Source organism: Schistocerca cancellata, chromosome 2 (genome assembly GCF_023864275.1).
Source record: "Schistocerca cancellata isolate TAMUIC-IGC-003103 chromosome 2, iqSchCanc2.1, whole genome shotgun sequence".
Lineage (NCBI taxonomy): Eukaryota > Metazoa > Arthropoda > Insecta > Orthoptera > Acrididae > Schistocerca > Schistocerca cancellata.
This window is the reverse complement of record NC_064627.1, coordinates 903936861-903954440: the sequence shown is the minus strand read 5'-3', so window position 1 is coordinate 903954440 and position 17580 is coordinate 903936861. Positions and strand designations below refer to the sequence as shown.

General features: G+C 41.8%; 1 protein-coding gene across 1 annotated transcript in view; it reads left to right on the top strand.

The window, feature by feature from the left end:
* The window catches only part of LOC126159769 (glutamate receptor 1-like), a 108621-nt gene that overhangs the window by 40833 nt on the left and 50208 nt on the right, over positions 1 to 17580 (top strand). The window contains exons 4-5 of the mRNA XM_049916574.1: positions 12928 to 13144; positions 15005 to 15216. Coding sequence (XP_049772531.1) covers positions 12928 to 13144; positions 15005 to 15216 — 429 coding nt within the window. The remainder of the gene's footprint in view (positions 1 to 12927; positions 13145 to 15004; positions 15217 to 17580) is intronic.

The following is a 17580-nucleotide window of genomic DNA, read 5'->3' as shown; positions in this document are numbered from 1 at the left end:
AAGAACCAGAGGTTGTACAGAGTTTCAGGGAGAGCATAGAGGTACATTTGACAGGAATGGAGGAAAGAAATACAGTAGACGAAGAATGGGTAGCTTTGACGGATGAAGTAGTGAAGGCAGCAGAGGATCAAGTAGGTAAAAAGACGAGGGCTAGTAGAAATCCTTGGGTAACAGAAGAAATATTGATTTTAATTGATGAAAGGAGAAAATATAGAAATGCAGTAAATGAAGCAGGCAAAAAGGAATACAAACGTCTCAAAAATGAGATCGACAGGAAGTGCAAAATGGCTAAGCAGGGATGGCTAGAGGAAAAATGTAAGGATGTAGAGGGTTATCTCACTAGGGGTAAGATAGATACTGCCTACAGGAAAATTAAAGAGACCTTTGGAGATAAGAGAACCACTTGTATGAACATCAAGAGCTCAGATGGAAACCCAGTTCTAAGCAAAGAAGGGAAAGCAGAAAGGTGGAAGGAGTATATAGAGGGTCTATACAAGGGCGGTGTACTTGAGGACAATATTATGGAAATGGAAGAGGATGTAGATGAAGATGAAATGGGAAATACGATACTGCGTGAAGAGGTTGACAGAGCCCTGAAAGACCTGAGTCGAAACAAGGCCCCAGGAGTAGACAACATTCCATTGGAACTACTGACGGCCTTGGGAGAGCCAGTCCTGACAAAACTCTACCATCTGGTGAGCAAGATGTATGAAACAGGCGAAATACCCTCAGACTTCAAGAAGAATATAATAATTCCAATCCCAAAGAAAGCAGGTGTTAACAGATGTAAAATTACCGAACAATCAGTTTAATAAGCCACAGCTGCAAAATACTAACACGAATTCTTTACAGACGAATGGAAAAACTAGTAGAAGCCGACCTTGGGGAAGATCAGTTTGGATTCCGTAGAAATCCTGGAACACGTGAGGCAATACTGACCTTACGACTTATCTTAGAAGAAAGATTAAGGAAAGGCAAACCTACGTTTCTAGCATTTGTGGACTTAGAGAAAGCTTTTGACAATGTTGACTGGAATACTCTCTTTCAAATTCTAAAGGTTCCAGGGGTAAAATACGGGGAGCGAAAGGCTATTTACAATTTGTACAGAAACCAGATGGCAGTTATAAGAGTCGAGGGACATGAAAGGGAAGCAGTGGTTGGGAAGGGAGTGAGACAGGGTTGTAGCCTGTCCCCGATGTTATTCAAACTGTATATTGAGCAAGCAGTAAAGGAAACAAAATAAAAATTCGGAGTAGGTATTAAAATCCATGGAGAAGAAATAAAAACTTTGAGGTTCGCCGATGACATTGTAATTCTGTCATAGACGGCAAAGGACTTGGAAGAGCAGTTGAACGGAATGGATGGTGTCTTGAAAGGAGGATATAAGATGAACATCAACAAAAGCAAAACGAGGATAATGGAATGTAGTCGAATTAAATCGGGTGATGTTGAGGGAATTAGATTAGGAAATGAGACAATTAAAGTAGTAAAGGAGTTTAGCTATTTGGGGAGCAAAATAACTGATGATGGTCGAAGTAGAGAGGATATAAAATGTAGACTGGCAATGGCAAGGAAAGTGTTTCTGAAGAAGAGAAATTTGTTAACATTGAGTATAGATTTAAGTGTCAGGAAGTCATATCTGAAAGTATTTGTATGGAGTGTAGCCATGTATGGAAGTGAAACACGGATGGTAAATAGTTTGGACAAGAAGAGAATAGAAGCTTTCGAAATGTGGTGCTACAGAAGAATGCTGAAGATTAGATGGGTAGATCATAACTAATGAGGAAGTATTGAATTGGATTGGGGAGAAGAGAAGTTTGTGGCACAACTTGACCAGAAGAAGGGATCGGTTGGTAGGACATGTTGTGAGGCATCAAGGGATCACCAATTTAGCATTGGAGGGCAGCGTGGAGGGTAAAAATCGTAGGGGGAGACCAAGAGATGCATACACTAAGCAGATTCAGAAGGATGTAGGTTGCAGTAGGTACTGAGAGATGAAGAAGTTTGCACAGGATAGAGTAGCATGGAGAGCTGCATCAAACCAGTCTGAGGACTGAAGACCACAACAACAGCAACATATAAATAATCCTTAACCTACGACGTTTAATTATACTACTCACCTGTTTCCCCTAAAGTAAGCAAACTTTACATAACTCACATTTAACCGACGAGTAGAATTTTACTCTCACACTCACAAAAGCAATTAATCAACACAACTTGTCCAAAGCTGCTCCGCCGGCCACACTGCTCCTGTAGAAGGAGCGAGACAGTGCTACCAACCTGCTGATAGATTCTCAGCACGATCTAGCGTCTATTGTATGAACTAAATCGACTGGGCCATCCTGTCCCTATGGCTAACGTGCCCCGGTCTCCCCTACTGTTGTTGAGATTATACAGTAGGCAACTTTGAGAGGTGGTAGTATGGATCAAAGCAAGGAAAAATGTCCAGTAAACATCGGTTCTGAAATTCATACCTCAGGAGTTATGAGCTTGTCTTCATCTTCGCTACTGCGTCACACATCTCTTTTTTGAACATGTGCTCATGACTCTTATCGTACGCGTTTTAGAGTTCATGTTTTCTAGACATTTTCCCTTCTTTTGGTCCATGCTACCACCTGTCGAAGTTGCCTATCCTACAATCTTAGCAACAACAGTATGAGAACATGTATCACTGTCAGAGGTATCAGAACGGCTTCCGCTTACAACTTTCGATTCGTTCGTTTCCGGTACAGGAACCCTTACGTGAAACAGAACATTTGCCTTTCACCATCATCCAAGAACATTTGTAATATCATCACGGAATCACCCTATATACACGACAAATTCCTGCGACATTTCCTTTACTGAAAATGTATGAATAAAGTCCTATGAACATCTATCTGGACATGCATCATTGCCACGGTGCTGACGAATGAAGTTCCTCAGACCACGTGACGTGTGTTCTTTGTATGACTGACGCAGCGTATGTAAACAGCAGAATGGTTCGGTATTCATGTCGGAAATAAGCCGAAATGGTGGTTGTGTACGGCCAAGTAGATAGAAACAGTCGAGAGGCAGAACCCGATCCTCCAAACCTGGTGTATGCACAGTCCGCTGCCTTCCTGAAAGTTCTCTGTCGGAAAGGACCGACAATCAAACGAACGCCCAAAAAGAGCTTAAAATGATGTGTGTTGTTGCTCGTGTTGGTGGGGGTACTCGTGCCACCTCTCGACCTCTTCCATCTGCTTGGCAGTACACAAACACTACTTCGGCTTGTTCCTGATATGTTTGCCTGTCCATTTTGCTGTTCACTGTACGCTGCGTCTATCACATAGCCTATACGAGGTGCATTCAAGTTGTAAGGCCTCCGATTTTTTTTTCTCCGGACTGGAAAGAGATAGAAACATGCGCATTGTTTTAAAATGAGGCCGCGTTCATTGTCAATACGTCCCAGAGATGGCAGCACCGTATAGCAGATGGAATTTTACCGCCAACGGCGAGAATGAGAACTGTTTTAAATACTTAAAATGGCGACGTTTTCCTTACTTGAACAGCGTGCAGTCATTCGTTTTCTGAATTTGCATGGTGTGAAACCAATTGAAATTCATCGACAGTTGAAGGAGACATGTGGTGATGGAGTTATGGATGTGTCGAAAGTGTGTTCGTGAGTGCGACAGTTTAATGAAGGCAGAGCATCGTGTGACAACAAACCGAAGCAAACTCGGGCTCGTACAAGCCGGTCTAATGACATGATCGAGAAAGTGGCGAGAATTATTTTGGGGGATCGCCGAATGACTGTTGAACAGATCGCCTACAGAGTTGTCATTTCTGTGGGTTCTGTGCACACAATCCTGCATGACGACCTGACTATGCGAAAAGTGTCATCCAGGTGGGTGCCACGAATGCTGACAGACGACCACATGGCTGCCCATGTGGCATGTTGCCAAGCAATGTTGTCGTGTAACGACAGCATGAATGGGACTTTCTTTTCGTCGGTTGTGACAATGGATGAGGCTTGGATGCCATTTTTCAATCCAGAAACAAAGCGCCAGTCAGCTCAATGGAAGCACACAGATTCACCGCCACCAAAAAAATTTCGGGTAACCGCCAGTGCTGAAAAAATGATGGTGCCCATGTTCTGGGACAGCGAGGGCGTAGTCCTTACCCATTGCGTTCCAAAGGGCACTACGGTAACAGGTGCGTCCTACGAAAATGGTTTGAAGAACAAATTCCTTCCTGCACTGCAACAAGAACGTCCGAGAATGGCTGTGCGTGTGCTGTTTCACCAAGACAACGCACCTCCACATCGAGCTAACGTTACGCAACAGTTTCTTCGTGATAACAACTTTGAAGTGATTCCTCATGCTCCCTACTCACCTGACCTGGCTTCTAGTGGCTTTTTCCAACAATGAAAGACACACTCCGTGGCCGCACATTCACCAGCTGTGCTGCTATTGCCTCAGCGATTTTCCAGTGGTCAAAACAGACTCCTAAAGAAGCCTTCGCCGCTGCCATGGAATTATGGCGTCGGCGTTGTGAAAAATGTGTACGTCTGCAGGGCGATTACGTCGAGAAGTAATGCCAGTTTCATCGATTTCGGGTGAGTAGTTAAGTAGAAAAAAAATCGGAGGCCTTAGAACTTGAATGTACCTCGTAACAGTCAGGGGATACATGGCACGTTGTCAGAGAACTTTCATTAGAACGCGCTGTCTGCCATGGCAGCGATACATAAATGAACGCCTGTCCGTAGGACCTTTCTTCCTCCATTCCGAGTCAGGAATTCGTAGGTGCAGTTGGTCGGTTTCATTAATTTTCACCCTCCATACATTCATTTACAGGCTCCTGCGTCTCCTAGAAGTTTGCCACGGGAATTTCCGAACTCCATGTATATTTGCTAATGATTATATTAAACGGGTTGTTAATTTTAAGCCTCATGTGACACTACTCCCTTACAGAAACGTTCCATACACATTCTCGTTGCATCAAGACGATCACAGCGCTTTTATTGTTAGAAGGGAGACTCTTCGGTAGTGAGTCACCTTTGGCTGCAATACCCAACCTTCTACCAACATTACTTCTCCATTCACATACCTTACCTCTGAAAAATGCGACCAGGAAGCGCGACAGTAGCCGAAAAATGTGCTGGACAACTACACATCATTTTCACATTACGTGCAAGTAATAAGCTTCGAGAGAAACTAGCTCAAACCCGCAGTGGAGTGGAGTGATCACTCAGGTATTCTGAGCACGGTTGAATAGAGGTGTGCTTCCAAGATTTCTGCCTAGTTGATGTTTTCATTTTACATACAACAATCGGCTGTTGTGGCGAAACTGTACATAGAACACTTGGAAGGAAAGGCACTAGAATCTTCTAAGCTGAAACTAACATCTTTCTATAGTTATGTAGAAGAGCCATTTGTGGTGTGGCCAAAAGGTGTGGAACAGTTTCAAGAGATATTTGAACATATACCTAAATTCTGTTCATCGTAATATTAAATTAATTGTCGAACTTCAGAAAAGGGACCAACTATCTTTCCTCGACGCGTTAATTACGAGAAGAACGAATGGATCCCTGGGTGACAGTGTTTATAGAAGACCTCCAAGTCTCAAACCATTACCGTCAGACTCTGCTCCATAGAACTAAAACACTTTTAGGCAAGGAGAGCGTCACAGAAGAATTACAACACCTACAAATAGTATTCCAGAGGAATGGGTACTCCGATCATCAAACTGAAGTGGCGTTGCAATCAGAGTCAAGAACGCCTTAGAATGAGGATGAGACTGAGACCTGAGAAGACAGTCCAAGAAAGGACATGTTTCTATAGTAATGTGTCACATCACCAACAACTTTAATCTTGACACAATTAATTGCACCTTTAACCCACATGGATACAGACTCTGATTCATTTACTTTACGACGACTCCTTGCCCTAAGAAACAACGTCATTGTAGACATACAGTAAGATGAACCACGATCTCTGTTATACACATCACATATCTGAAATGCACGATAAGCAATAACTTCTTGGATACCTTATGCTAGCCCAGTATCCGGAAAGATCGATAGACTCCTACTTAAATCAGGAATACAGTGTAGCACGTACAGTGTAGCACGTACTTCCAATGACCCCGACTGTATGTTGGATATATCACTTATCTCTTCCTTCCATATAGTTTCTTTGTCAGTACAGTCGCCTTTGGTACCGTGGTGTTTATTCCTTGAGGTCTTAACACATGTCCTAGCATCATGTCCATTCTTCTCATCAAGGTTCCTCATATATTCCTAGCCTCGCTCATTATGCAGAAAACCTCTTCGTATCTTAATATGGCAAAATTAATTGTTTGTAGAAATAATAATTCTAGTCTATTGTGATTTAGTTATTTCTAGTTGCTCATATAATGGGCAGTAAATTGAAAACGAGAGACATGGAAAAAAATTATGTAAACTGTTCATTATTTCGAAAGTTATCGCCATAGCTGTTAAAACGTTTATCCCACTGTCAGCCATTGTTGAAATATGCTTGCGGTTGACTATTGAGCTAGATCTTACCGAGGCACAGACCTCTTCGTTGAAAGCAAATCGCTGGCCATGGCAGTCTTTCTTCATTGCTCCAAATATATGGAAATAACTGAGTAGTAGTGAAACTTCCCCTTAAAAAAATTATACAAGACTGTGCTTAACCTGACACACAATATTTTTAGCGCAACGCAATCTGACTTACAGAAATCCCCACAAAAGAATGGCCCTGACTAACATTAACCTATGCGTTTCACAAATCACTTACCTCACAAAAATCTTGGTTACTCGAACTACTGCAATACAGCGAGCGCCACTACTGCCAGCTAAATAAAAGATTCAAACTACGGAAGGCACTAACTAATAGTAGGCATAGTTAGCAAATGAAATAGTCATAATATATATAGCAGTTCATAACATCCATTCTTACAAATATCAAAACTCCGCCATTTCTTTCCCCACATCCACCACTGCTGGCGGCTCACCTCCAACTGTGCAACGCTACGCACTGTTAACATCCAGCTGCCGCTGCCCAACACTACAATGGCAGACAACAATGCAAACTAGCCACAGACTGCACACAGCACAGTCAGTGATTTTCAAGTAGGCTGTTTATGTTTTCTTATTGGCAACGTTACGTAGCGCTCTGTATGAAAATCACTGGCTGTGCTGTGTGCAGTGTGTGGCTAGTTTGCAATGTTGTCTGCCATTGTAGTGTTGGGCAGCGGCAGCTGGATGTTAACAGCGCGTAGCGTTGCACAGTTGGAGGTGAGCCGCCAGCAGTGGTGGATGTGGGGAGAGAAGTGGCGGAGTTTTGATATTTGTAAGAATGGATGTTATGAACTGCTATATATATTATGACTATTAAGGTAAATACAATGTTCGTTCTCTATTAAAATCTTTCATTTTTACGTAATTACTAGCTACGGCAGCTGCGTCGTCAGTTTCATAAGTAAGTTTTGTGGCTGCCAGCGGTGTGAGTCATTGCCTATTGTCTCTTTGTTAGCCCACATCGTTATTGGGATTTGGAGACCTAACTTCTACAAATTCACCGTAACGAGAGGGCCCTGTCCTGTTTAAATCCCGCCACTTCTGATGCAGTTCAGGTCTGTCGTTACGATCATATCGTCTGTCGTCACGTCGGTAGATTCCATAGTTTCTTTGTTGTCGGTCACGTGGTGGAGAATTTCTCCCTGAGTCGTAACTGCAAACTGGACTGTTGCGTTTAAAGTTGTTCTGTCTCCCTTGATAATAATTATTTTCGTTCCCATATTGTCTGTTTCTCTGATTGTCTCTGTGATAGTCATTACTGCGGAGAGGTGATCTTTCCCTGTAATTATTACTACTCTGCCAACGGTTGTCATACGGGTGGTGTCTGTTTTGGTCACGATTTACATTGAAAGAATAGCCTTGTCGTATATTATTTCTGTCATCGCGGAATTGTGACGGATATGATCTGTAATTGTTGTGCTCCTGTTTTCGCGTTCCGCGATTGTCCGTGTCAATTTCCAGTTCTTGTAACAGTCCCTGAAAAGCTTCAATGTCGTCTTTGCAACGTCCTGCCAAAATAATATGTCGTAAATGTTCAGGTAATTTGATTAAGCAAATGCGAATGTGTTCTGAGGGGCTGTATCGGTTTGACAGGTACTGATTCTTGTGCAACATGTCTTCAAAATATTTCACAAGACTGGAAAATTCAGATTGTTCGAAATGTTTCATCATTATGATGCTATGTTTTACTCGGTCTTGTGTAGCTTGAGACCAATATGCTGAGAGGAACGCATGGTAAAATTCTCCTTCACTGTGACAATCGTGAATGACCGATCGCATTCTTACAGCTGGTTCATTCTCCAGATAGCCACACATAAATTCTAACCTGTGCTCCAATGACCAGTTGGGAGGAAAACAATGAGAGAATTGATGGAGCCACGCTTGTGGATGAATGTCGTTGGTAGAATTCTTAAACGTTTTGAATTTACGTGTAGTAATGAACAGCTTATAGTCAAAATCATCTTGTCGGCGAGTAGCATATCGGTTATTGTTACATCGTGTCGGCGGTTCCATCTCAAAATTCGGTCTACCTTGCCAATTTCTTTCATAATTTCCGAAGTGCCCTGAGTTATTATTTTGTGGCTGTTCCGTATTTCTATGTCCCTCTTCCCGTATTGGAGCGCGAGTGGCCTCTGAAATACGTAATTCTTGTATTACCTGTGTCAGCTGATCTTGTACTTCCCGAATTTCTCTTTGGTGTTGCGTATTAATTTGATTCTGATTTTGTTTGAATTTCCTAATTTGTTCGCACACTTCTGTGTCAGTGATGGCTACAGGTCTTGTGTCGTTCAGATCATCATCTACCTTTGTAGATAAGTTAGGGACCTGATCCGAAAGTTCGGCTACTTTCTCCGATAGTGAACACATTTCATCAATGTGTTTTTCTGAACCAAGTTTCAGAGTGTTCATTTGTGTTGAAATCGAATCTACTGTGTCCTTTAAGTTTTCCTGAGTTTTTGCAAGTTGCATAACCGAATCGGTAGATGCAACTGAGTCAATTTTAGCCCACAAGGTCTCATGATTTTCATGAACAATGGTTTGGAGTTCTTTTATGGCTGCTTCGTGATTCTGTAATGCATTTTCATGCCGCGAAAAAATATGTTGAAAATGCTCACAAATTTGTGTTTTTACGTCATTACAGACTTTTTGACATTTCGATTCAATGTTATGTAACTCAGTATTTAAACCTTCACGTGTTTGTTCAAGCTTATGTTCCACTGAGTTTAAGTTTTGAAGCTTTTGTTCCATTGTGTCTAATTTTTGAAGATTTTGTTCCATTTTGTCTAACTGTTGCCGTTTTTTTCTCTGATTTTGTTCCATTGTGTCTAACTGTTGCTGTGTTTGTCTCTGATTTTGTTCCATTGTGTCTAACTTTTGAAGATTTTGTTCCATTGTGTCTAACTTCTGAAGCTTTTGTCCCATTTGTTGCATTATTTGTAATAACAATGCACTGGTGTCTGAAACATGTTCCTCAGTGCTTTTCGGCAGCGAATTTGCACCGGCAACATTCACATTTTGACAAGCAGAAAATGTGTCTAGACTTATTTGAGAAAACGGTGAGGACGCAAAACCTGAATCTACAGTATTTGTAAAATTGTGTCCTGTCATTTCGGATTCCTGAGGCGAGCTGTTGCCAAGCGATCGATCGATAATGCATCCCTGTTCACTAATTGTTTCACTGCCTACACCATTATTTGACGCCCGCTCCATTTCCCTATGCACAGTTGCCAAATTACTACTTTGAATATTAGTTAATTCATTACATGGTGGCGTTAACACACTGCTTTCGTCTTCACTGTCATTTCTCAGTTTACTTTGGAGCCTAGTATTACGTTTTTCACACGCCATTATTGTCACAATATTTCACAAGACAACACAGAAAAACACAATTTGAAGAGTTAAAATAGGGGAACACATTAACATAGCACTGAAAATAATATCTAGTTAATTGCAAGCGCAGCTGCGAAATACTTGGTGCAAATCTACATGCATGCCACAACTGTTTTACTGTACAACAATGAAAGACTGCAACTACAAAGGAGATTCTCTCTACAATTACGCAATAGCAATAAACAAAATCTACACTAATTACACAAACTACAAGAAAAAATCAGAAGATTCGAGTGAGGTATCCTCGGCTAAGGGTCGACATATGAAACTTCCCCTTAGACAAATTATACAAGACTGTGCTTAACCTGACACACAATATTTTTAGCGCAACGCAATCTGACTTACAGAAATCCCTACAAAAGAATGGCCCTGACTAACATTAACCTATGCATTTCACAAATCGCTTACCTCACAAAAATCTTGGTTACTCGAACTACTGCAATACAGAGAGCGCCACTACTGCCAGCTAAATAAAAGATTCAAACTACGGAAGGCACTAACTACTAGTAGGCATAGTTAGCAAATGAAAGATTTTAATAGAGAACAAACATTGTATTTACCTTAATAGTCATAATATATATAGCAGTTCATAACATCCATTCTTACAAATATCAAAACTCTGCCATTTCTCTCCCCACATCCACCACTGCTGGCGGCTCACCTCCAACTGTGCAACGCTACGCGCTGTTAACATCCAGCTGCCGCTGCCCAACACTACAATGGCAGACAACAATGCAAACTAGTCACAGACTGCACACAGCACAGCCAGTGATTTTCATACAGAGCGCTACGTAACGTTGCCAATAAGAAAACATAAACAGCCTACTTATAGTAGAAAGAACAACCATAATGCCTTCTTCTTTGTCTGCAATGGCCTGATGCTCATTGAGTTTCTGGAATACGGTACCAGATTTAACGGACAGTGGTACGTGGATACTTAGAAACTGTAGCGCGCTATCAAGTCCAAACGCCCAGGAATGTTCACAGGCGGCATCATTCTGTTGCAGGATAATACCCGCCCACATGTTGCCAAGATTGTTTCCATTTGGTGCAGATATTTCGCTCTCCCCATGTGATTTTTCGCCCTTTTTTCGGAGTCGTGAAGAAAGACATTTGAGGCACTCGATTTGCTCTTCAGATGATGAGTTGCAGGTCTGGGTACGACCATAGTTCGACAGGCAACCTCAAACAATTTTTATATTGTGATGTTTAAAGCTTTCCCGGCGTACTGATTGTTCCATAAAAACACGGGAGAACTGCCGGGTGTCAGTAACGTCCTACCACGATATTTCGGCGCAGAGTCTTCTGGCCATCTTTAGGTGAGTACACTGTAGTAGTACTGGCGAGTATTTTTTTCTTGTGATTTCATTCCCCTGCCCCATATGGCGATAAAAAAAAGGGGAACATAAATCAGAGTAAGGGGAGAAGATAGAGTTAAAAGTACACTGACATGGAGACGTTCACGGGGGAGAGTTCACAAAAGTCACCAGAAAGTTAAAAAACACAGTTGGCGATTCTTAAAACACAGAGAAGACACTGGATGCACTGGTTAAAAGTCGGCCGCAGTATTAAAAACACTCCAGAGCAACACACTTAAAACCCACTTGGAGCACACACGACGAAGAATAAAACTGCCAGGTGGGGCCTGCCGAGGGAAAGAGCAGAGAGGATGGGAAAGGAGGGGTGAGCAAGGGGCAGCAGGGAAAGCGGCGGGATGAAGAGAGCAGGGGCGTCAGCGGGTAGTATTCGCGAGTACTCGCTGAGCCCTATTAAAAGCCATACTGAGGTGACATTGCGCATGCGCTGCTCAGCGTGCGCCATCATAACAACTCCGTGCGCTGCGCCTCGCGCCCTCCACGGTGAAAGCTTGGCGTTTCGATATCAGGTCGATTTACATCTTTATACAGATAACTACCCAGACTACGAAGTTTCTCTATAACAGGATTCCAAGCACAGTTTAGCTGATAACCGCTATCTCGATTGATGATAGTCTCTCTGTCAGACAATATTATTTCCACAGATTCATTGATATCGAGCTCCAAAAGTTTGATCTACGGGCCAAAATATTTGTGTCGTAATTCATGGAATGGTCTGTGGAAATACAATGTTCGGTGATTGCGGACTTGGGTTGGAAAAGGCGAGTATGCCATTGGTGTTGCACAATGCATTCCTGCACAGTTCGTGCTGTTTGCCCTATATATGATTTGCCGCATTCACACGGAATTTTGTAAACACCTGATTTACGCAGGCCCAGGTCGTCTTTAACGGATCCCACCAGGGATGAAATTTTGTAAGGAGGGCGAGAGATGACTCTCACTTGATACTTTCTCAATATTCTGCCTATCTGTGAAGAAATATTCCCAATAAATGGTAGATAAGCGGTCGACCTGAAGACCTCTTCCTCTTCTTTATTTCGTCATTTGTAGGTCTGCAGCACTCTGTTCACTTCCCTAGTTGAAAAGCCATTCTTCAGAAATACTTTTTGCAGGTGTTCCAGTTCCGCTTGAAGACTGTCGGCGTCAGAGATGGTATGGGCACGGTGGATCAAGGTTTTGAGAACGCCCATTGTTTGTGCTAGATGGTGGCCACTAGTAGCTTGTTCATACAGGCCTGTATGAGTGGGCTTTCTGTACACCGAGTAACCAAGTGTGCCATCACTCTTACGTCGCACCAAGACGTCTAAAAATGGCCAGTACTACTACAGTGGTACTCAACTGAAGATGGCCAGAAGACACTGCGCCAAAATATCGTGGCAGGACGTTACTGACATCCGGCAGTTCTCCCGTGTTTTTATGGAATAAATTTTCTCTTGCCTCACAGTGGGGTAAGCGTATTGACAATTTTGGCTATTACTTTTGAAAAAGTAAACAGTTCATTTACATTTTTCCACCTGTGTCGTTTTCATTTGACCTCCCCTCGTACATATCTTAGTACTTCTCCGGTTATCGTTTGAATGTAACCTATACCTCTCACCGTTGACAAATTTTCAGGTAAAGACGATGGGCCAGCAGGCGGAAGGTACTCGACGGTGGAGGACTGCTTCTTCCGTTCTTTGGGCCTGCTGGTGCTGCAAACGCCGGACGTGGAGCGGCGCCACACACGTGTCGTGGGCCCCACCCGCCACGTGCTGTCGTGGCTTCTGCTCGCCTACCTGCTCGTCACCGTAAGCTACAGCAGCGGACTCTCCTCCATGCTCACCATACCCAGGTACAGAAGAGGTTCATTATCAGCTGATTAGGTTCAAGAGAAGAACGGGGGCATTAAAACAGGTAGTGGTTAAACCAAATTTGGAGCATTCCAAAGGCAAATTTACTATTCTCGTCACACAGGGTGAAACAGCTAACAAGGGGAAGCCACGACGTTTGGAACGCGGATTTACTACAGACTTCGCACACTCGTAGTACTCCACAAGGACAACAAAATGTGTAAGCAGCAGCGCGTACTTCTCTAGCGTTACTGAGAAAATCGCAAGATAATTTCGGTCCTCAGATATATACCTGCGTGTTGCCATTTTTACCACGAAGCAACAGCAGAGGAGTGTTTAGCGTTCAAGCCCCGTAATCGCTGTATCGAGTCCTGTTCGTCAGTTTCTTTTTTTAAATTTTCAACACAGTAATTTTCGTTACTATTTATATTACAATTGATATAATGGGAAACATACGCGTAATCATATGAACTTTTATTAAATTTACAATGTCATTTGGCAGTCTACAAATTTTTGTTATCACAAAGACTATAATATTCATCGTTGTCGAATAGTAAACGACCGAACGCATAAAGAGGTCCGGAAAATGTATGCTTGTCCGTGATTTGAGAAATCCCTTATACCTGGAAGGAGCCAGAAACGACTTGTTGCCTCCAAGTTTTGGCCGGCGCAGACGGCTTTCGAAAGATGTACAATTAATCGTCGCTTTCGACGTTAGGAGTACAAGTTTCAGGATGGTATTTCTCGTAAGAACCTGGAAAACATAAAGTTAAACGGCACCAGCTGCATTGAATAAATGATATGTTTCTGCATACGCAAGGTCTTTTGAGGTTTTCCGTGGAAAAACAAAACTCGTTAACATTTTCAAAAACCCCTCTTTCAGCCGATAATTTGGAAGCAAACCATGCATAACGCAGTAATTCCTTAAATACCGGCACTGATAATTGTTCATGCAGTATCGGGTGTATTTTAATAGCGCCTTCACGAGAAGTAATTTCTCGTTCTCTTTCGATTAAATACGAACAATTTGGAAGACACGGACAAGCATACATTTTCAGTATCACTTTATGCGTTTGGTCGTTTACTAATCGATTGTTATGAATATTATAATTTTGTGATAATAAAAATTTGTAGACTGGCAAATAACATTGTAAATTTAATAAAAGTTCATCCGATTACACATATTTTTATCATTATATCAACTGCTATATAAATAGTAAAGAAAATGACTGTGTTGAAAACAAAAGAAAAAAAAAGAGAAACTGACGAACGGGACGCGATCCACCGATTACGGGGCCTGAACGCTAACCACTTTTCTTTAATTCCACAAAAACAGTAACAAAAATAGCTACAATGAAATGACATAAATAAGGTGACAGATAATTGGAGTCATAAATTACACCACTCGGCTGTTGCCCCTTCATGGTAAAAATGACAACACACAGGTATATATTTGAGGAGCAGCGAAATTATCTTTTCTCAACAACGCTTGAGAAGTACGCGCCACTGCTTACACATTTTGTTGTCCTCATGGAGTGCTACAAGTGTACGATGTTTGCAGTAAATCCGCGTTCCCAAAGTCGTGACCTCCTCTTGTAAGAGAGACCATCCCGAAAACATGCAGGGTGAGAGCGACTTTTATTTGGTTTTATCAGTTATTGCATAATCCTTCGATGTGGGTTTCAGCCACATAACATATGTGAAACTTGACCAAATGCCAACAGAATAAGAACACCGCAGCCAACATTACTGCCGTCAGGAGAAGTGTTGACCCATAGTGTTAATGTACTAATATAGTTGATTCCTTAAATTTCCGAAAGTTACTATTTAATACAACAATTTTAATTTTTATATTTTACTAGATACGAGCCTCCCATAGACACCGTGGCCGACCTGCATGGCAGTGGGCTGAAGTGGGCAGGAATGGACATTGCGTACCTCAAGTCGCTCAGAGGTCGCACAGATCAGGTCGCTCTGGACCTGATCGACCGCTTCCGGGTGCTCACACCAGACATCCTGCGTTCTCGGATCACCACTCGAGACTTGGCGTTTGCCGTAGAGCGGCTACCAGGAGGTATGGCCTGCGAATGATATTTTGCAGGTATAGTCTTCAAAAAAATGGAAAAAATAGGGATATATTCCGTATTTTGTATATCTTGATCATAAACTACCCCGGATTTCTTGTGATCTCCTCCCTTACCGCTTTAGCACATGTCTAATGGTTATACAAAAAAATGGCTCTGAGCACTATGCGACTTCTGAGGTCATCAGTCCGATATAACTTAGAGCTAATTAAACCTAACTAACCTAAGGACATCACACACATCCATGCCCGAGGCAGGATTCGAACCTACGACCGTAGCGGTCGCTCGGCTCCTGACTGTAGCGCCTAGAACCGCTCGGCCACCCCGGCCGGCTAATGGTTATACAGAAGTTGAAGGACATAAGAACGTTTTAATCAGTGATCTGGCATTAAAAGGCAACATGGACGACTGGCTAATGGGATAAGCGTATCATGTAGAACGCAGTGGGAATTATATCAAAACATTAGGGGTAGTAGAAATCGAGCTCAAGTAGTTCATAACAATCAATACCGTAAAGTTGTTAAAATGTCATTAGAAAGACAAAAAGCATGTAGAATGCGAACAGAACAGCTAATGCTGAAGGTGAAGGAAATGTGTGGCCAACAGCTGAAGGTTGAGGATCTAAAATCAATACGTAGTAATCATTTTTTCTTTACTGTTAAGTCAAACATATTTACAGTATTTAAAAATCGTTTTTAATGTAGCAGGTGAATTGAATAAGAACGTAGTTTCTAAAGGGAATCATATAACTGTTTTATAAATCGCTTTCCAATACTTCTCTATAAAATGCACCTCCGTGATACAAACAAGGTGCGGCGGTGCGGTTCCTTTCATCCTGCACCTACCTTTGAACTCTTTGCAGCAGAACGCCAGTAGGAAAGCCGAGCAGAAACTTACCGCACTGCAACTCGCATCAGGCTGCGTACAACGTAACTATTCTAAGAATCGGGTAAAGGTCTTTATTTTGGGTGAAAGTTGGGAATACTGGCTAAACTTCGTATATTGTGAAGTTGAGAATTACAAGTTAATTGCCAAGCCCATGCTGATACTAATACAGTCATGTGCAAACCCTTTCATTAACATTAGGAAGTTTATGGTAACGTATTCCGCGAAATCTGAACAGCTACTAAACAACGATTGTTCTTAAATGAAAATGCTTGCCCCACTCTTAAGTTCATCGGTGTCTAATGCACTTAAGTTTTTAGTCACCGATCTGCTCAATATGCCACGCGGAAATACCGTCTTTTCTCATACACAAAATTACTTAAAAAATCCGTACTTTGTAAAAAACAGACCGGAATAAGTATGCCTTCACTTTAAAACACTTTTGCAACATGGTAGCACAACTAAAACCGGCAAATTATAACTTCCTTCGGAGGTCTAACTACACACGACCGTACCATTGAAAGGCTGGGCTCTGACTACTTATACTGCTGTACGCATTCTCTATCTCAAAGAGAAGACACGCGAGGAATACTCCGTTCTGATTGGTTAATTTTCTTTAAGGGCAATAGAAAACATTATTCTCCACCGTTAGTCCGTGCTTTTCATGACTAACCAATCGACAAATAACACACTTTCGAACTGTACTTTTTCCCAAAATAAATATTTAACATTCTGATATTTTGTTTATTCCTTGTTTTATGAACTATTTTCATTTTCACTCGAATTAGCTTTCCTTTTACCATAAACGTAGTTAACATATTATGATACAAAATTCCCCGTCGTCTGTATTCACACTGTCTTATAACTTTCTCGCACTTCAGCGATCATTAGTACTACAATGATCTACGTATTTACTTTAGACAACATACACGCATCATTCACGCTACTAAGCATATTAAAAACTATACAAACATAAATACACAAAAACCTCCAAGAAATAAACAGACAAATTCACAAAAACATTCTCTTGACTTGTTTCTTGAATGTCCCCGTCCGCCACTGTACTCTGGTCGATGAAGATTATAACTACGTACTCGACTGAACCCGCTTCATACTATCTGTCACTGTGCAAGCATGACTCATTCTCTCGATACACAGGCTCTAGACACGAGCGATATAAGGCGCCACGCCTCAAAGGGGGTGATTGAATAAATAATTAAATCGCTGAAAACTAAGGACTCTCATGGATATGATGGTGTATCTGACAAGATACTGAAGCACTGTGCTGCATATGTTAGCCCAGTAACCATCCGCATTTGTAATTTTTCCTTTAGGAATGGTTGGATTCCTGAACGATTAAAGTTCTCAACGGTAAAATGCCTTTATAAAAAATCAGAAAGAGTTAATGCAGACAATTTGAGACCAATTTCTATCTCAACAGTGTTTACAAAAGTTATTAAAGAGACCAT